The 20,389-nt window shown below is 52.2% G+C and overlaps 2 protein-coding genes across 6 annotated transcripts in view; both read right to left on the bottom strand.

Annotated features, from left to right (window-relative positions):
• Positions 1–12,186, bottom strand: part of DNAI2 (dynein axonemal intermediate chain 2) — a 30,704-nt gene extending 18,518 nt beyond the window's left edge. Inside the window, exons 1-4 of one of the 4 annotated variants that reach the window (XM_014476352.2) lie at positions 12,030–12,186; positions 7,742–7,935; positions 5,118–5,279; positions 3,394–3,515 (exon numbers count right to left, since the gene is read on the bottom strand). In XM_014476352.2, the coding sequence (XP_014331838.1) occupies positions 3,394–3,515; positions 5,118–5,279; positions 7,742–7,924 (467 nt within the window). In that variant the 5' untranslated portion in view covers positions 7,925–7,935; positions 12,030–12,186. The remainder of the gene's footprint in view (positions 1–3,393; positions 3,516–5,117; positions 5,280–7,741; positions 7,936–12,029) is intronic. The other 3 variants (XM_070389023.1, XM_070389022.1, XM_070389024.1) reach the window with 3 other exon arrangements.
• A 4,783-nt stretch (positions 12,187–16,969) lies between these two features.
• The window catches only part of TTYH2 (tweety family member 2), a 35,657-nt gene continuing 32,237 nt past the window's right edge, over positions 16,970–20,389 (bottom strand). For both annotated transcript variants that reach the window (XM_070389020.1, XM_070389021.1), the window contains exon 14: positions 16,970–18,760. In XM_070389020.1, the coding sequence (XP_070245121.1) occupies positions 18,634–18,760 (127 nt within the window). In that variant the 3' untranslated portion in view covers positions 16,970–18,633. The remainder of the gene's footprint in view (positions 18,761–20,389) is intronic.

The raw sequence follows: 20,389 nt of genomic DNA, 5'->3' as shown, positions 1-20,389 counted from the left end.
GGGGTGTGCTGGAGGCTGAGCACATCCCCTCAAACCTCCTGTGTTGAAGCCTAATCTCCAGTGTGCTGGTATCCGGAAGTGGGGCCTTTGGGAGGTGATTAGGCTGTGAGGGTGGAGCCCCTCTGAATGGGATCAGTGCCCTTACAAAAGAGGGTCGAGGGAGACCCTCACCCTTTCTGTCTTGTGAGTTCTCAGCAAGAAGGCGGCTGTCTCTGAATTATTAATAAAAATCGGGCAGTGAGAATTTTGAAACATCCAGTGGTCAGGACTTGGTGCTCTCTCTGCTGCAGGCTTGGATTCAATCCCTGATCAGGGAACTAAGATCGCACAAGTTTCGAGAAGCAGTTAAAAAAAAAAAGAAAGAGAGTCCTCACGAGACACAGACTCTGACCTTGCTGGCACCCCGCGCTCAGACTTGCATCCCCCAGAGTGATGAGGGATGAGTTTCAGTTGTTCGTAGGCCACCCAAGTGATGGTATTTTGAGACGGCAGCCTGAGTGGACTAAGGACAGGGTGTAACGATGTCAGTGTTGCGCTCTGATGTGACAAACGTCCCACCTACGGGGTGGGGGAGGCAGGAGACGCTGCTGGGGGGAGAGGCCCTGTGGGTGGGAGGAGGTTGAGCGTGTGGGAATTCTCTGTACTCCCTGACCCGTTTTTCTGGGGACTAAAACTGCTTGAGAGACTGCTTTGGGAAAGATCCAAGATGTTCTCCTTGCTTGTTGCAAATAATAATTCTTTCTTTCTTCAGGGAAAAGAAACAACTGCCAAAAAATTATTAGCTCAATTTGGTGGCTCAGACGGTAAAGCGTCTGCCTACAATGAGGGAGACCTGGGTTCGATCCCTGGGTTGGGAAGATCTCCTGGAGAAGGGAATGGCAACCCACTCCAGTGCTCTTGCCTAGAAAATTCCATGGACAGAGGAGCCTGGTGGGCTACAGTCCACGGGGTCGCAAAGAGTCGGACACGACTGAGCGACTTCACTTTCACTTTCAAAAAATGAAAGGGGAGAGACGATGTGTAAGAGTGAAAAAGGATTAAAGACTTAATGGCCCCACATGCGGACTCAGAGGGGGAAGGTGGGGGGAACTGAGAGAAGAGCATTGACACATACACACCTCGACTAGCATGCGTAAAGGAGCTGGCAAGTGGGAGCCTGCTGCACAGCACAGGGAGCTCGGTGATGGCCTAGAGGGATGGTACTGGCGGGGGCAGAGAGCTCCAAGAAGGAGGGGATCTGTGCATACCTATGGCTGACTCACTGCATTGTGCAGCAGAAACTAAAGAAAAAGACGTAATGATCCCAAGCTGACACTTTGTCATGGGAGTCATTGGAAGAAATGAACAAAAGAGGGAAATGAAATAAGTTTCTGGTCGTGTGACTCATCCACTTCACTCCTCCGTGGGGGCTCGGCTAGAGCAGCAGCAGCACAGGTCGAGTCCCGTCCTTGGCTGGGTCACCCACCCACTGAGAGCCCTGAGCACGTCTCCTCCCTGGGGCCAGGTTCCTCGTCTGTCAAACGTGGAGGTTGGATGTGATGATTTCTAATGCATCAGCCCTCTCGGGTATCCATACGTAAGGTCAGATTCCAGCAGGGCTGGGGCAGCAGAGAAGACGGCCTCTGCCCTGCCCTGGTCCCTCTCTTGCATGCCCACTGCTAGAAGTCTGCAGCGCCCACCATGACTCAGACCTGGATCAGAAGAGTCCTTGCTGGTCGTGCTCGGACTGGGTCAGACACTTTCCAGGTGGCAAAATGAGTCCCCTAGAGTTGGCATTTGATGCTGGTTAGTGGCTTCCAAAGTCACAGGTTTTCTCTGCATATTCGAGAACACACACCTGCACGTATATACGTACATATACATATATGCATATAGACATGCACATATACATAAGTATATTTGATTTTCTTTTTTGGCGCATAATTGCTTTTCAGCATTGTGTTAGTTTCTGCTGTATGATGAATTGATCGGCTACATGTACACAGACATCCCCTCCCTTTTGGACTTCCCTCCCACCCCTCGAGGCCATCACAGAGCACCGAGCCGAGCTTCCTGTGCTTTATGCATGATCATGGACACACGTCAATCCCAGTCTCCCGCTTCACCGCCCTCCCCTCCCGCACCGTGTTCACAAGTCCGCTCTGACATCTGCATCGCTACTTTCCTGCCCTGCAAAGAGGTTCATCTCTACCGTTTTTCTAGATTCCACATACGTGTGTTACTATACGATATTTGTTTCTCTCTTTCTGATTTACTTCACTCTGTATGACAGACTCTAGGACCACCCGCGTCTCTACAGAATGACCCTATTTCGCTCTTTTTAGTGGTTGAGTAATATCCAAGACTCTTGAGAGTCCCTTGGACTGCAAGGAGATCCAACCAGTCCATTCTGAAGGAGATCAGCCCTGGGATTTCTTTGGAAGGAATGATGCTGAAGCTGAAACTCCAATACTTTGGCCACCTCATGTGAAGAGTTGACTCATTGGAAAAGACTCTGATGCTGGGAGGGATTGGGGACAGGAGGAGAAGGGGACGACAGAGGATGAGATGGCTGGATGGCATCACTGACTCGATGGACGTGAGTCTGAGTGAACTCCGGGAGTTGGTGATGGACAGGGAGGCCTGAGGTGCTGTGATTCATGGGGTCACAAAGAGTCGGACTGAGTGACTGAACTGAACTGAACTGATATATGTACCACATCTTCTTTATCCATTCATCTATCATTGGACATTTAGCTTGCTTTACCTAGGTGTATTTTAAACAAAAAGTAATGCTTTCTACACACGGTTCTGCATCTTGATTTGGTTTGGTTTCACACAGCAATCTCAGAAACTCTCGCCTAAGGAGCTGCCTCATTCGTTCAGTCAGCGTGTGGACAAAGCAGAATTGCCGGAACCAGACCCTACTGATGGGTTTAGTGTGCTCCCAATCTCTGGCTAGTGCACACTCTGCTGCAGTGAATATCCAGTGATCTCACACACGTCTCTGGGCTAAGCTTCTGTCACACTGCTGTCCTTGGAGGTTATTCCAGGCAGACTCCCAAGTGCTTGGGACAAGGGGCTTTTTTGCTCACAGTGCATTCAGATCACGGATGTCTGGTGCTTTGGCCCTTCCCCACACAGTATGAATCGACCACACGTGTACTCAGCTTTGCAAATTTGCTTTAGTCTTTCCTGAGACGGACTCTCTCCTCCCTTTCCACCCACCAGGCCTGCCTCCAAGGTAGGGACCACTTATCTACTGGGCATTTGATCGCTCTGTCCCTTATTTAGCTCAGAGCACAGAGGGCATTATCCCCACGGCATGGAGTGATGGGTAAGGGGTCCCCTTGGAAGCACCCATCCACAGGGGTGACAGAGGTTGGCCAGGCACCTGCCTGGCTACAGAGGTACCTGAAAACATTGATGGTTTTAGCTGAGGGGGCCTCATCCGTCACCTCCACTGCATCCTCGTCGTCAAAATACTCCTGGTAGATGTCGATGGCGTTATTCTGCTTGATACAGTGCTCCATGATCTGCGGGGGACACAGCGGGAATCCTTAGTGGTAAAGGGAGGTCCTTTCAGCCTGACCAGGGCTGAGATGGAGTCTGGGAGGGATGAGAGACATCCCGCAGTCTTTTCCCTTCCTTCCAGGCCACGAATTTTCAATGGGGGCAACATCTACCCCACAAAAGGGTAGAAATTGGTTCAAATTGTTTTCAAATTGCTTCTTGGAGGTAAAATAATATCACCTTTTTTTTTTTTTTTTGTACAAAGCACAGACATACATTTTTTGGTTGTTGCTCAGTTGCTAAGTCGTGTCTGACTCTTTGCAACCCCGTGGACTGCAGCACGCCAGGCCTCCCAGACACACATATAGTACACCTTTGGTATTACATTTTCACTGGGGTGGGGGAATGTCTAAAAAGGCTTATTGAGAGACAGCAATGAAAAAAAGGTGAAGAAACACAGTTCCAGCCAAACAGAATTAGTAGCCACTCTGTATATGGCATCCATCTCCTGTTTCCTCCATCCAGAAGGCCCTCCCCCATTATTCCAAATGTCCAACAGGGAAAAACCCAAGCTCAAGGGCCTCCTCCTCCAGGAAGGCTCCCCTGATACCTTCAGCAGGAAACCAACTCTCCCTCCTCATGGGGCAAATAGCAAAGCATTTCTTCTCTTACAGCCTTCCTTTCAGTGTGAGATTGTGTGGTATGTGCGTGCTCAGTGGTGCCCCACTCTTTGAGACCCCACGGACTGTGGCCCACCAGGCTCCCCTGCCCATGGGATTTTTTCAGGCAAGAATACTGGACGGTGTTGCCATTTCCTACTTCAGGGGAATCTTCCCAACTCAGGGATTGAACCTGTATCTCTTGTGTCTCCTGCACTGGAGGTGGATTCTTTACCTGCTGACCTGCCTGGGGCTGCTGTTGCTACTAAGTCCCTTCAGTCGTGTCTGACTCTGTGCGACCCCATAGACGGCAGCCCACCAGGCTCCGCTGTCCTTGGGGTTCTCCAGGCAAGAACACTGGAGTGGGTTGCCATTTCTTTCTCCAAGGCATGAAAGTGAAAAGTGAAAGTGAAGTCGCTCAGTAAGTGTCCGACTCTTTGTGACCCCATAGATTGCAGCCTACCAGGCTCCTCCGTCCATGGGATTTTCCAGGCAAGAGTACTGGAGTGGGGTGCCATTGCCTTCGAGCTGCCTGGGGAGCCCCTGTTAATACTGTGATATCTCTGTTTTTGTCTTTGGCCTCCAGTGGCTCACAAACTCCTTAGGGTGGGATATATGTGAATTTCATTTTTGCAATCTTTACTGCACCTGGCAAAGGCTAGAAGCTCCATCCAAATGTGCTGACTGAATGAATGAATGAATGACCCCTATTGGCAGGTAGCTGCTGGCTAGGGCTCCTTTGCCCGGAGGGTTTCCCACTTTCCCGATTCCTCCTAAAACCTGTTCAGTCCTTGGACTTCCTTGCCTTACCCTTGGGTCTGCTGTGTGGACCTGTCTACCTGCTCCCAGACCGAAGGTTCCATATGGTACCTGGTGCCCTGCCTCAAGGAGCTAGCTGCTGAGCCTGACATGCAGCTGGGGAAGCAGTTGTGGCTGAGACCCTGATCGAACCCAAGGAAGCCTTACCGAGCCCAGCTGCATGATGGCATTGATGTAGTTCTCATCCTTCTCCACCTTCTTCCGGAAGCGGATCGTCTGCTCCAGCTCCAGGGGGTTCACATCCTTGGGCCAGCCTCCCTCGATGTGGTTAACCCCCCGGGTCTCCATCTCAAAGCGCTCTGTGTTGGCCTAAACAGAGAGTCACAGGTGAGAAGAGCCTGGCCCTGGTGGAAGCGTGTTTCTACAAACCAGAGTCCCGGGCTCCCGGGTCCCTGGGCTCTGCGTGTTCAGGGAGGGCCTCGTGAGGTACCCTTGACCAGAGCCACAACGTCTTCAGGTACCAGCAAGGAACTTTCTGGTCCTCAGGTGGTCACAGGCGGCCATGAACGTGCCAGCCTGTGGAGTTAGTAACAGCCACTTTGCAGTTGATGCCAGTGGCCGGGAGAAATCCAGTTCTGACCTAACCTCAACACTAAAAACCCAGAGAAGCCCACCCACCCATCTGCTCTGTGAGACCCCAAAGAACAAAATGACTAATCTACCATTTACAGTGAGACGGGAATCAAAGCATAGAACACTTGAGAGATTGGATTTGCTTTGCTCATTCTCCGTTGTAGCGAGGCATAGATGTAGTTTTGCCCTTTAAACTTACCTCCTGCCTCCTTTGCAGTCCCCTCACCCTGCATCTTTTCAACTGTGATAAAACACACATGTGCTTCCCTGGTGGCTCAGACGGTAAAGAATCTGCCTGCCAATGCAGGAGATGCAGGAGACCCAGGTTCGATCCCTGGATCAGGAAGATCCCCTGGAGAAGGGAATGGCTACCCCACTCCAGTGTTCTTGCCTTGAGAATCCCATGGATGGAGGAGCCTGGAGGGCTACAGTTCCTGGGGTCACAGAGTCAGACACGACTGAGCAACTAACACTTTCACACAATACACATAACATCACATCTACCGTTTTGGGACTTGCCTGGTGGCCCAGTGGCTAAGACTCCACAGTCCCAACGCAGGCAGGGGGCCTGGGTTCAACCCCTGGTCAGCGAACTAGATCCTGCGTGCCACAACTAAGAGCCGGTGCAGTCAAATTAATACACAAAGATTTTTAAAAATAAAATCTACCATGAAGTGAGGTGAGGTGAAGTCGCTCAGGCATGTCTGACTCTTTGCGACCCCATGGACTGTAGCCTACCAGGCTCCTCTGTCCATGGGATTTTCCAGGCAAGAGTACTGGAGTGGGTTGCCATTTCCTTCTCCAGAAGTTCTTCCCCACCCAAGGGTCGAACCTGGGTCTCCTGCAGTGTAGGCAGACACGTTACCGTCTGAGCCACCAGGGAAAATCTACCATTCTGACCATTAAAAAAATGCTCAAGTTAGTGGCATTAAGAACATTCACGATGTTGTGCAATCCTGAGCACTATCCAGTTCTGGAAATTTCTCAATACCCCAAATGGAGATCCACACTCACTGAGCTCTCACTCTCACTTCCTTTTCCTTTATAAGCCATTTCTCACGAAACCTAGATGTCTCAACAGGGCGGAGTCACTGGCCTTGGAGACCCCAGCGTGGCATGGAATTTATGGCTGTTGTCTTGTTTAGGAAGTTCCTGTGAACAAGACTGCTCTGGCCCCAGTGACAGCAGCTCACCCTGGGAAAGCAGGACAGTCAATGTGTTTGAACTGGAAGTTATTGGAAACACTCATCATGTGTTTTGGCCAAATCAGTGTGATTTTCATGCCGCTGATTTAGGAATATGACAACAGGGTCATCCCCTCAGTCTAATCTTCTCCGGGCAGTTGTTGACATAATCAGGAGCTGATCACCTACTTCGGACAGACCAGGAGAAATCTTGGGTTTTGAACAGCAACACGACACTCAGTTCTCTTATCTTAGAGGCACCTGTGACCAGAACGTTCTATGGGACCATTTCTTTTTCACGAGCTGGGCGGGTCCTGTAGGTATGAATCCCTAGCCCCCTCAGATGCCTCTCCCAGCTGTTGTTGTTGTTCAGTCGCTCAGTCGTGTCTGACTCTCTGCGACCCCATGGACTGCAGCACGCCAGGCCTCACTGTCCCTCACCATCTCCCGGAGTTTTCCCAAGTTCACATTCACTGCATCCATGATGCTGTCCAGCCATGTCATCCTCTGACGCCCTGTTCTCCTGCCCTCAGTCTTTCCCAGCGTCAGGGACTTTTCCAGTGAGTCGTCTGTTCATATCAGATGACCAAAATACTGGAGCTTCAGCTTCAGCATCAGTCCTTCCAGTGAATATTCAGGGTTGATCTCCCTTAAGATTGACTGGTTTGATCTCCTTGCTGTCCAAGGGACTTTCAGGAGTCTTTTCCAGCACCACAGTTCAAAAGCTGCACCAAATGCCTAAAACAACTCTAGCAAGAGTCTTAGAGGGGAGGCCAGAGAGAGGAGATCTTGATTTGCATTCGCCTGGCCCAGGGAGTGGTTGGTACTGGGGCTTGTCCTGACCCTGGGCACCAAGCTGGGACTGGGGGTGATTCTGCCCTCACACATCCCGCATCCGCACTGGCCCACTGGCTTCCCATGGGAATGGAGTCACGCAGTCCCACTTACCAGCCCTGACCCACAACCCTGCCAGACCACACCTCCACTGGCCTGACCCTTGGCTCAGGAACCCACCTCATGTTCCGACATGCTGGTGGAGCACTGGATGCCCGTGTCCACCGGGTTCCGCTCCACAAACTGCTCGGCCAGCTCGGGGTTGGGCGGGATGTCGATGTTCAGCTCTGCCTGGCGGTCGGAGAAGTTGCATTGCTTCCCAAACTCACTGCGTTTCTTCACATATACGTACACAATCTCCATGGTAGCGGCTGCTGCAGGGACGGGGAAGGGTGTGTGCTGAGGGCCTCCAGCTGGCTACCCCAGTCTCCAGGAGCCCCACCACTGCGGGCGGCTCCGTGTTTCCTCTCTGGTTGTAGGGGGAAGGCTCCTAAGCGATTTGTCCAGATGCTGAGCTGCATTTGAAGAGAATAATCTATGGAGTGATGACTACAGGCTAAGCGTTATCTTGCTTGGTTCTTACAGTTGCCCTCTAAAGTGGACAATGAGATCACCAGTCCACTTTGGAGGAACCTGATATTCACAGGTACCCAGAATGCCTTGCCCAAGACCACAGAGCCAACAAGTGTTGCTGCTGGTCAACCCGACTCCAGAGCTCTAACTCACAAATGATACAGTTTTGCTGAGCTCATATGATTATCCAGAGGCAAGGAAGAAATATCGATGGTGATTATGTTGAATTAAATTCCCTGCAGCACACTGGACCTGACAATGACTTCACTTACTCTGTCAGAAAACATTTGTTAAAACCATGAATAGGGACTTCCTCGGTGGACCAGGGGTTAAGACTTTGCCTTCCAGTGCAGGGGGTGTGGGTTTGATACCTGGTCGGGGAGCTAAGATCCCACGGGCCAAAACCCCAAAACATAAGACAAGCAATAGTGTAACACATTCAATAAAGACTTTAAGAATGGTCCACATTAAAAAAAAAAAAAAAAACCTGAATAGTCAAGACAGAGTGATATGCTGGCATAAGGACAGACACTTAGATCAATGGAATGGAATTGAGAGCTCAGAAATAAACCTTTATATCTATGGTCAATTGATTTTCAATGAAGGTGCTAAGAACACAATGCGGAGAGGATGATCTTTTTAAAAGATGATGCTGGGGATGCTGTACATTCACAGGCAAAAGCATGACCCCAGGTTCTACCTCGAGCCATACAAAAAGATGACTCAAAATGGATCGCAGCAGGGTGGGCAGGATTCAGTCCCTGATCTGAGATCCCACAGCCAAAACAAACAAACGAAAATACAGTAGTGCTTCTCAACCTTGGCTACACACTTAGAAACACCTGGAGGGCTCTGGAAAAAACCATGATGCTCAGGCTGAACTGCAGACTAATTAAATCATAATCTCTCAGCATGCAGCCAAGGATGAGAACCACCAACTTAAAGTGAGGGCTCTTAATCTCACAACCAACATTTCTCAAATCTGGAATGTCCCTTCAAAACATAGAGACTCCCAGCCCCCCTCCTGTAAACACTGATCTACATGTCTGAGACGAGGCTTAGACATTAGTACGGTCACTCCAGATGACTATTAGGACCAGATATGCATCTGTCCTTCCTCCCCCAACTCCAGGGCTTTAAGGAACCAGACAGGTGGGTCCAGGCTGCTGTCCCCCGAGATTTAGGGCCAAGAGCTCTGTGGCAGCCTAGAAGCATGTGCCTGGGTGGCCTCGGGCCCTGGAGCAGCTGGGACGGGGGTGAGGGCGATGAGGTTAAGGTTAACTACGAGGCCACTTTGCATCCGCAGGTGGTGTTTGTTGGAGACGGTACCACTGTCCCAACCGCCTACTTCTCAGCCCCACTAAAGCTCATTCTGCATCAGACTTGCAGGGAGCAGTATTTTTCACTCTTTCCTGTGGTTTGGCAACTTTTCTACACCCAGGAAGGGTAGGAGCAATGGCTTGGAGAACAGAGGATGGGGACAGAGGCACGGATGACAGCAGGTTGCCCTAAGGGTTTATTTTTCATGGACAAGAGTGAGCCTCGTGGAAAAGGGTGCACACCCAGTGAGCATCACCCTGGCCGCCAGCACATCGCTGAACTACACAGCAGGGCTGCGCCTGCGCCCCCGCCCCTCCACCTCCCAGCGCTCGCCCCCAAGGACTGCAGACTCTGGTAACTACAGGCTGCTTATCCCTCCCTCTGTTAAGAGACAACTGCCACGAGACGGCCAGCTCCTAGGGGACACAAGGGGTCTTAAGAGCACGAGGTAAGCCTAGGAAGACAAAATAGCCTCTTTAGCCCAGATCATATTGTTAACAGCTTTGCTTTCCTTCTTGGTGTTTCCCAAAGCCAAGCCAGGAGCGAGAACAGAGGCATTGTTTTCTATCTGGAGGCAGACAGAGGAGACATTTAAAGGCTGGCTGGGTGATGGGAAGACAGCTCATTCAAGGACCCAGAGCAGGCTCTTTCTCACAAGCTGGTGGAGCATGAAGATGAATGGTGAGGTCAGAGCTGGGGGGTGGTCTCAGAAGGTCTCTCCCCACCCTGGTGAGACAAGTCTCACAGGCTGGGCTGCGCCAAGCAGCGCCTGAGTAAGGCTGTCTGCAAAGGGGGCTTCCAGGGGAGGCAGGAACCGCCTCGCTGCCCTCTGGGACTTTGGGGGAGGAGATGCCACCCGTGGGAACCTCAGCCCCACAAGCATCTCAAACACAAGACCATGTGGAATTAGAGACATGCTGATCTGAATGCCAAATATGCAACCGCCTCCGACATCCTGGGGCAGTCATATCAGAACCTTCACCAAACATAAAAACAAGACTTGGCTTGTGCAATGATAATGAGGGAAGTGATTCCTGGAAAGAACCTCCTTTGGCTTCAGAGAAAGGGAGAGATGAGGGACTGGTGGGGGTGGCTGAGAAGTTCAGTGTAGGAGCTTCACGGGCAGGCAAGTGGAGGTGGCCACCTTCCGCACCACTGGACTCCCTGGTGTCACAATGGTGACAAGGCCTCTCCTTCTTGTCCCTGGGCAGTCTCCAGTCTTTGTGCTGTGTCTGGCTGGACACAGGACTGTAGGGGGAGGGACTTCCTGCCCTCTTTCTTCTGTCTATGCACCTTCTGGAACTTGTGGTCATAAAGGACTCACTCGCCTTCAAAAGTGGCTGATCTCCCTGGGAATTCCTTCCTCTGCTCCACACTGGGGTCAACCTGGGATGAGCTCCAAGAGGTGGAGGATGAAGACAGCCAGACGTGGGCGGAGGTCCCCAGACCCGGAGGGTGATGTGGGCCTGTGTTTCCCTGCTCTGCCCACTACAGCACTGTCCCCTTGAGCCAAGACTATGGTTTTTTTTTTTTTTTTTTTTGATGTAGTGCTAATAGTCATCGGGCTTCCCTAGAGACTCAGTGGTAAAGAATCCACCTGCCAATGCAAGGGACGTGGGTTTGATCCCTGGGTGAGGACGATCCCCTGGAGAAGGAAAAGGCAACTCCAGTATTCTTGCCTGGAAAATCTCACGGACAGAGGAGTATGGCGGGCTACAGTCCATGGGGTCACAAAAGAGTCAGACACAATTTAGTGACTAAACAACAACAACAACAGCAATGAATATTCATTAATAATGACAGTCCACGAGAGTAATGGTTCCTAATTAGAAGACTGTGGTCCTCTGTTCACTCCCATCCCCAGTGCCTGGCACAGAGGGGGGCCCCCTCCTCCCTTCGTCACACGCTGAACGTGCGATGTGACCCCAATCCGCCAGGACGCTCCCCTAGAGGTCTCTCCCCTACTCCTCCTCTTCTGATGTGAAAAAGTCCAGCAAGCTAACGATGTAAGACGGAAACACTGGGTCTGAAAGCTGGGAGAAGAATGCACTTGTGTGGTTCAAGAGACATAAACTGTGAACTTGTTGCAGGAAGAAGGAACTAACCCTGCGTGTGACCTTCAGCACGATACCCTCAGGGCATCCTGATGGAGACCCACTCCGGGGCTGAGGAATAGGTGAAATGCTGCAGAGGACCACCCCTGCAGAGGGGCTCAGTAACTCTAACGCCCTTCCCTCCATTCTTACCAGAAAGCTCTCCTCTTCACCGGGCCGGCCGCCCACCACCCCAGCCCCAGGCTGTATTTTCGATACGGGGCGGGGCGGCGCTGTAAACCCTTAGGTCTCCCATCCCCCCACCAGGAGACTGATCGCATCAGGACCGGACTGGCCGCAAGAGGTGCAGGAGGCAGGGTGTTTGGAACTTGCTGGGTCCTGGGACTCCGGGAACATCGGGGGCAGCGAGGACCGATTGGCGGGGGACCCCAGGAGCACTGGTCCCCGGGGTCCATCATCCGGCAGAGCTGGCCCGGAAGGACGCCCCACGAGGAGCTTCTTGCACTAGAGGTGTTTCTCACCCTCTGGGGCTACCTTTCACTCTCCAGTCTTCTCTTCAGCCGCGGACATCCTCCCCGCGTCCGCCCCTCAACCTCGGTCGGTTCCTGCTGCCGCTAGGGAAGCCCCCGAGTCGAGGATCTGGCTCCAGCGCTTCTCAAACGGCTCCGGAGTTTACTCGTTGCCTAGCAACCCTGGCCGGGCCCAGGACGCGGGGCTGCGCAGCGCGGAAGGAAACCTGGAGCACGTGACCCCCCCATCCCATTAAGCCACGTCTCCGGTCCCTCCTAAATTAGTCAAGCACCGGTAACGATAAACGTATGTAGGATCTTTGCCAAGGCGCTTATCCAAGTCCACAAATATGCATTTGGCAAGATTCTTAGAAAATGCAAAATGTACTACTCAGCGCTCCTAGGAGTCCTGAGCCCTGGGTGAGGCTCTGTTATTGATTTGCTCATGATCCAGAAGGTCAATTCCACCCCTTTCTTCAGTTTCCTTGTCTGCTAAATGGGAATTAGAACCCCCAGCTTCCTCTCTGTTACCATAGTCCCTGCATATTGAATAGTAAGCTTAAGTCTGAACCACTCGACCAGGAAGGAAACTCCTATAAGGTAGGGGCTGGGTGTTTCCACAGCTTAGCTCTTGGTTGCGGATGAATGAACGAATAAAATGAAATTTCTCCTTAGTTAAGACAATGAGGTGAAATAATGTAAACCAAAAGAACCCGATGTGGGGTTGGAAAACATGGGTTTGAATCCCAGACAGGTGCTTCAGATGGTAAAGAATCTGCCTACAATGCAGGAGACTTGGGTTCCATCCCTGTGACAGGAAGATCCCCTGGAGAAGGGAATGGCAAACCGCTCCCGTATTCTTGCCTGGAAAATTCCATGGACAGAGGAGTCTGGTGGACTACGATCCCTGGTGTCGCAAAGAGTTGGACACGACTGAGCGACGTTCGCTCACTCATTTGACTGTTTACTAACCGAGTGATGTTGGGCAAGTTGCTTTCCTTCTCTGACTCATGCTTAGTCGCCTGTGTGTGTGTGTTGGTCGCTTGGTTGTGTCCAACTCTTTGTTACCCCACGGACTGTAGCCCGCCAGTCTCCTCTGTCCGTGGAATTCTCCAGGCAAGAATATTGGGGTGGGCTGCCATGCCCTCCTCCGGGGGATCTTCCTGACCCAGGGATGGAACCCAGGTCTTCTGCATTGCAGGCGGATTCTTTACCCTGTGTCACCAGAGAAGCCCCGCTTAGCTGCTTAGTCGTCTCTGACTCTGCGACTCCATGTACTGTAGCCCGCCAGGCTCCTCTGTCCTTGGGATTCTCCAGGGAAGAATAGTGGAGTGGGTAGCCATTCCCTTCTCCAGGGGATCTTCCCGACCCAGGGATCTTCCTGGCCCAGGGTCTCCTGCACTGCACGTGGATTCTTTACCGTCTGAGCCAACAGACTCAACAATTCCCATTGGCCAAGGGAGGGGGCAGTTGCAGTACTCAGGATAACTGGGAGGCTCAGCTGAGCTGACATGGCAGTGTGCCCAGGCTGGAGCTGACCACAGAACCTGCACCGGAGGCCAGCTCTGTGCCTCCCACGTCTGGGGATCTAACTTGAGTTTAGAGATGGCTGTTGGAGATCTGGACCTGGGCGGACCATGTGTCATACAAGAAGTGGGATTTGGGGTTGGAATGGAGCCTTGACAAATGGTTATGAGCTGCAGGGGGGAAGGAGAGGGGAGATGATTCCAGATTGAAGGAGACGCGGTTGTCACGGAAGAAAGGCATTTTGGGGGGGTCCCTGCTGGGGGCCAGTGAGAGACGAGTTTACAGAAGTCAGCTGGGGCTAGTTTGTGGGGATCTGAGAGGCATGGTAGGCTCCTGGCCAGCTTCTGGGGATTCTGTGAAAGGACAGGAGGAAAGCAAACGTCCCTTCCTCGGGGGCCCCAGCTTCTCCATAAATGTTCCACTACTGCCTGGCCCCTCGAGATGGCGTTTTGCCCAACGGCACTGACCAAAGGCAAGCCCATGGTGGCCGCTGCCATCAGCTGCCCCTGGGCTCCCGCCACCGGTTTCTCTGAGCCGAGGAGTCCCTCCGAGTGATGGGAGCTGGGCGCAGGAGCGTCTGAAAGCCCCGCGGAACCGGCTTTGTGTGGTCAGAGGCGACTCAGACACAAAGCATCCAGAATCGGATCGGCTCCACCCTGGAGCACTGGCTGGTTGGGGCTGTGATCACAGATTCACTCCTCACCCCTCCCCCAGCTCTGGGCCGCTGAGGCTCCTTGCACACACAGAGGTGAGGGGGAGTGGGCGGAGAGGAGAAATAGAAAAGTCGAGAGGAAAACTGCAGCCTCCCTTCCCGTATCATTGCGATGACTTATTACAGGCTTCTCACCCACTATCACTCAGAAAGCCTGCTTGCTGCCAGCTGCCAGCGGGCAGCTCCGCTCACTGGAAACACAGGCAGCACCCATGGGCGGGCCCGTCTCGGTCACCCTGGGAAGCCAGCAAGAGCGTATAATTAGAAGTAAGCACAAGGGTCCAGGTTTTAAAAACTGCAGCGTCTTCCAGATCTCCACTCAATCACAGCACATCTGGCGGCTTTTATTTTTGTTGTTAAATGACCCAGTGACTTTAATCACCATCCAGATTCTTATTTGGGTGTGTTGCGTCCTTATTGTGGCCGGTGGGATCTTCAGTTGCAGCGTGTGGGATCTAGTTCCCCGACCAGGGATCGAACACGGGCCCCCTGCACTGGGGGCTTGGACTCTTAGCCACTGGATCACCAGTGAAGTCCTGGCAACTGAAGTTCTCTGCCGAGAGCAGCCCCTGGCCCTGGCCATCCCCAAGGCCAGTCCACAGTGCACTGCAGTGTTGTCCCGCCAACCTTTTTATCCAGTGTTGTATCGTGATAAAGTACACATAAAATCTACCACTTTAACTATTTTTAACTGCTCAGTTCAGTGCTGCTAAGAACCTTCATACTGTTATACAACCATCACCACCATCTATCCCAGAGCTCTTTTAATTTTGCAAATCAAAACTCTATTCCCATTAAACAATAAGGCCCTACTCCCTCTCCCGGAATTCCTGGCCAGCACAATCCTACTTTCTGTCTCTATGATTGACTACTCTAAGTACCTTGTTGATGAAAGTGAAAGTGGAGAGTGAAAAAGTTGGCTTAAAGCTCAACATTCAGAAAACGAAGATCATCTGGTCCCATCACTTCATGGGAAATAGATGGGGAAACAGTGCAAACAGTGTCAGACTTTATTTTGGGGGGCTCCAAAATCACTGCAGATGGTGACTGCAGCCATGAAATTAAGACGCTTACTCCTTGGAAGGAAAGTTATGACCAACCTAGATAGCATATTCAAAAGCAGAGACATTACTTTGCCAACAAAGGTTCGTCTAGTCAAGGCTATGATTTTTCAAAAAAAAAAAAAAAAGCTATGATTTTTCCAGTAGTCATGTATGGATGTGAGAGTTGGACTGTGAAGAAGGCTGAGTGCTGAAGAATTGATGCTTTTGAACTGTGGTGTCAGAGAAGACTCTTGAGAGTCCCTTGGACTGCAAGGAGATCCAACCAGTCCATCCTAAAGGAGATCAGTCCTGGGTGTTCTTTGGAAGGACTGATGCTGAAGCTGAAACTCCAATACTTTGGCCACTTCATGTGAAGAGCTGACTCACTGGAAAAGACTCTGATGCTGGGAGGAACTGGGGCAGGAGAAGGGGATGACAGAGGGTGAGATGGCTGGATGGCATCACTGACTCAATGGACATGAGTTTGGGTAAACTCCGGGAGTTGGTGATGGACAGGGAGGCCTGGCGTGCTGTGATTCATGGGGTCGCAAAGAGTCAGACACGACTGAGCGACTGAACTGAACTGAATACTGTTATCCGAAGCAGCCGTACCATCCCTCATTCCCACAACAGTGCACAACTCCGTCAGTTGCTCCAGAGGAATCAGCGTAAACGACAGCCTCAGGAGGGGGGCCCTCCCAGGCTGGCTCAGGTGTTCGCCAGACACACGAGACACTGCACGGCAGGACTGAAGGGCTCATGTGTCTCGGGAGCCCGGGCGCAGGCAGGTGACCCATGCAGGTGGAGAGTTTTGGAAGAGGATGCAGCAAGGACCTGCCGCCAAGCTGGGAGAGGCGGTCCGCCCTGTGACCCCGCCACAAGCCTGTGTCACTGCCCAGAGGTGCCCACCTGGGCTGTGAGTTACACACTCCTGGCTCTGACACGTGCACCAACTAAGTCCTTTCTCTGTACACCTCTGGCTTTTTTTTTTAATTTTATTTTTAAACTTTACAATATTGTATTGGTTTTGCCAAATATCGAAATGAATCCGCCACAGGTATACATGTGTTCCCCATTCTGAACCCTCCTCCCTCCTCCCTCCCCATACCATCCTTCTGGGTCGTCCCAGTGCACCAGCCCCAAGCATCCAGTATCGTGCATCGAACCTGGACTGGCGACTCGTTCCATATATGATATTATACGTATTTCAATGCCATTCTCCCAAATCATCCCACCCTCTCCCTCTCCCACAGAGTCCAAAAGACTGTTCTATACATAAGTGTTTCTTTTGCCGTCTCGTATACAGGGTTATTGTTACCATCTTTCTAAATTCCATATATATGCGTTAGTATACAAAATGACTTGGGGCAGTTCCTGGCACTTTGGAGGTTACTCAATAAATGCCACTTGTTATCAGTAACCCTAAAAGCAATCACCTCGAAGGGGAGCTTTGGAGACTCAGGCAGAAAGGAGGCCTGACTTTGATCCCGAAGAGCAGCAAGGTGAGGCCCTGTCTCTATTTCGTTTTCTTTTTTGTTTTCTTCCAACAGCCCTGTCTTTAAATCCTCAACACTGAAACCCGCTCTGATCCCCTCCCTGAGTGTAACCCAGCCAGTAGGTGCTATCGGTTCCGGTCATCATCCCCGAAGCCCAGGAAGTCAGACACGGGATGCACTTTAGTACCAGTGGTTTATTTCTTCCCCAGGTGAGGGCGCACCTGTATTAAGCAGAGGTGTGCCTACTCGGCTCCTCCAGGAACCACCCAAGGGATTCTAGTTTAGTTTACATGCATTAAAAACAACTCTAGTGGCCAACGAGGAATGTTAAGAAGCACCACCTTGACGTTGCAGAGTTCCTGTCTGCACGCGACACGGCCTCACGAAGGTGGGGTCATGGTACACGTATGTACAGGGGAATGAGGGAGACAGAGAGTCCCGGCGGCCCGGTGGCCCTGCGGTCGGGGAGGCTTGGCTGGGGCCTGAGAACCACTCTGCTGTTCAGCCTTTTGACCAGAAGCGGTGCCCGGTCCACAGCCACGCTACCCCACGCCCCTGCTTCGGCGTGAGACACTGTGGGCCTCCCGGGCCGGGCACTCTTTGTCGGCAGGAGGTTGGAAGCACCAAAGTCGCTAACGCTGGATCCTCAGCAGAGAGGTGGTGAGTCATTACTTCCTCCTGGTCCCCAGGCTCCTCCCTCACCCAGCAGGTACCGGTCGGGGGTGGGGACAGGGTGGAGGGAGAGGTAGGGAAGATGCCCGTCTGTACATCAGGACACCGTTTTGCTAAAACCTTTAGGACCTACTTGGAGATAGAAGCAGGGAGAGCTGATGTGGCCAAGCAGCCGGTCTCCGGGACCAGACTGTTCACGTTCAGACTTCCCTCCCAGAGACTTTATTCTCTCAAGATGCGTCCATCCAGGTGGGATGAACAGATATCCCCACCAACCAGCATCTGGGGATAGGGTGTCTCACTGACCTCTGTTTTGGTCGACAAATCAGGTGGGAGGGATCAGCCCCACATCTGCTGTAAAAACTGGCTTGTGGGATGAGTTGTAATTCTTTGGATAATCAAGAATCTTTAGAACACTGGTAAGAAAGAGAGTCGCTTTTTCAAAGTGTCTGTGAATACCTGAGACCGCCCTTCCCGCCATGAGCAATCTCACAGCGGAGATTCTGGAATGGAGGGGAGGCGACAGAGGTTGCAGAGAAGACAGGCCCACCACCGCTACCTGGAAGCCCAGCAGGCTGCAAGGCCCTGGAGCTCCTGGCCTCACAGGCAGAACCTGCCAAGGCCTTCCCTCCGTGGCCGGGAAGAGTCCACTGGGCCCCGGGAGACTGAGTTGGACAGTGTCTGGTCTCATCAGGGATGTCACCTTAAAAAGCATCTCCTGATCAGCCCACCTGCCTTTACCTGTGGGCAAATGGTACCCATCTGAGCAGCCAGGAGGAGAGAGGTGACCCCGAGAATGGTCACCTGGGCTCCCGGCTGTGTCTGCAGGAGGCAGAGTCCCGGCAAGGGGGCCCTAGAGCCTCACCCAGCCCCTCATCACTGCCCTTCCCCACCTGGTGAGCGGGAAGTCAGGGGTGAGCTGAGCCAGGCTCCTAGCTTAGGGACAGCCAAGCACTTGGGGGCGTTTCCGGTGTGGAAAGGGAGTCAGCGGAGGGAGAGGGCTGGTCCAGCTCACGGGGCTTGTCTGCCCAGGAATGTCAGCCAACCCCAGGCTGACTCTCCCTGAATCTCCAGTCACTCCCTGGCGCCAGCTGGAGCCTTCCGACCTGCAGTCTCTATATATGCCTTTGGTTTCTGTTAAAGAAACACACTTGCATTTGCCTTAGTTAAAAACCAAAACGGAGCAAGGAGGCAGGAACTCCGGAAAGCGTGTTAGCCTGGAAACTCATTCCCGTAGTGCCGCAGGTGCTCATCTGCCACGGACAGGTAGGTGGCCCGCATGCTGGGCGAGTACTGTGGGAGAGAGGGGAGGGAGTAGTCAGGACAAGGTCACGCGTCGCCCGTCACACCGGACACCGTGCTAGCAGAAGCGCCGGCTCTTCTGGGGTGCTGGGCTGGCCACCGAGTTTCAACGTCAGGGCCTCGTGGGGGTTACTTGAGGACAGTGGGCGTGGCCTGGGCAGGCTTCATGTCTGCTGATGCTTCCAACCCTGGGGCCATCAGGACATCTGCCTCCCTAACGCACCCGTGCGCTTAGGAGCCTGCTGAGCGAGCAAGCTGATGGCACAGGCCCACTGACTCCGAGAGCCAGGTTCAAACCCCAGCTGCGCACCTTACTCATCCTATGACCTTGGAGGAGGTTCTCCAATTGCTCCAGCCTCAGTCTCCCCATCTGCACAATGGACCTAAGAGGACTCATCTCTTACATCAAAAGGATGGATTAATATAAAGCCAGAAGATCCCTAACCCAGGGCTTCTCAAACCTGGCTGTGCATTAGAGACACTGCAGGGGTGGGGCTTGGGAGGGTTCTAAAAACATCCGGATACCCAGGCCGTAGCCAGCAGTATTTTTTTAAAGAGATAAAATATACATAAAATAAAGCCTTTTGGGACTTCCCTGCGGGTCCAGTGGTTAAGAATCCACCAGCCAATGTAGGGAACAGGGGTTCGATCCCTGGTCTGGGAAGATCCCACATGCCATGGAGCAACTAAGCCTGTGCGCCCTAGGGACGGTGCTCCACAGTAAGAGAAGCCACCGCCATGAGAGGCCCACACACCGCAACGAAGAGTAGGGCCCCTCTCGCTGCAACTAGAGGAATGTCTGCACCCAGCAGTGCAGGCCCAGCGTGGCCATAAGTGAATGAATAAGTAAGTTAAGCTTTTTGAAAGTGCCACCTCTAATATTTTTATAATAAGTTCTTTCCAGTGCAGCCAAGTCAGAGAAACACAAAGTTTGAGTGTTTGCAGGAGATGTTAGCCAGCTACTGCTCGGAAGTTAAGGATGCGGCTTCTTACGTTATCGCATCTCCCATCAAACGTACAACCTGAGAGTCTGAACGTCTAACAAGCTCCAGGTGCTGCTGGTCTGTGGACTCTGAGGAGCAATGATCCACAGGACCCTGACTGTCCTCTGGCCCCAGGGGTTCAGGTCTGAACCACTCACACCAGAGCTGGACAAAGGCTTCCAGCTGGGCAGGTGGTGGGGGCCCGAGACTCCTTAACCCCTTAAAATTGATTGGGTCTCAACTCTGCCTTCCCAGGGACACCTAGAGGCACTTGGAGTTCTTCTTCAGTTGGTAAGTCGTGTCCCACTCTTTTTGACCCCATAGACTGCAGCACGCCAGGATCCCCAGACTTCGCCATCTCCTGAACTTTGCTCAAATTCATCTCCACTGAGTTGGTGATGCTATCTAACCATCTCATCCTCTGCCTCTTCTTCTGTTGCCTTCAGTCTTTCCTGGGGGAAGGTTTATTCTGCCCTTGAGCCTGGCAAATAAGGTCAGTTTTCTGATTATCTCTGCTGAAGGCAGAGAGTGGCCTGGATCTTTCAAAACAGAAGGCAATCTGAAATTCATCTACAGTTGGCATTCCATGGCCTTGAGTAATTCATGTGTCACAGCATCGGATTTCTCCTAAACATGT

This window comes from Bos mutus, chromosome 19, assembly GCF_027580195.1.
Source record: "Bos mutus isolate GX-2022 chromosome 19, NWIPB_WYAK_1.1, whole genome shotgun sequence".
Lineage (NCBI taxonomy): Eukaryota > Metazoa > Chordata > Mammalia > Artiodactyla > Bovidae > Bos > Bos mutus.
This window is presented reverse-complemented; position numbering and strand designations above follow the sequence as displayed.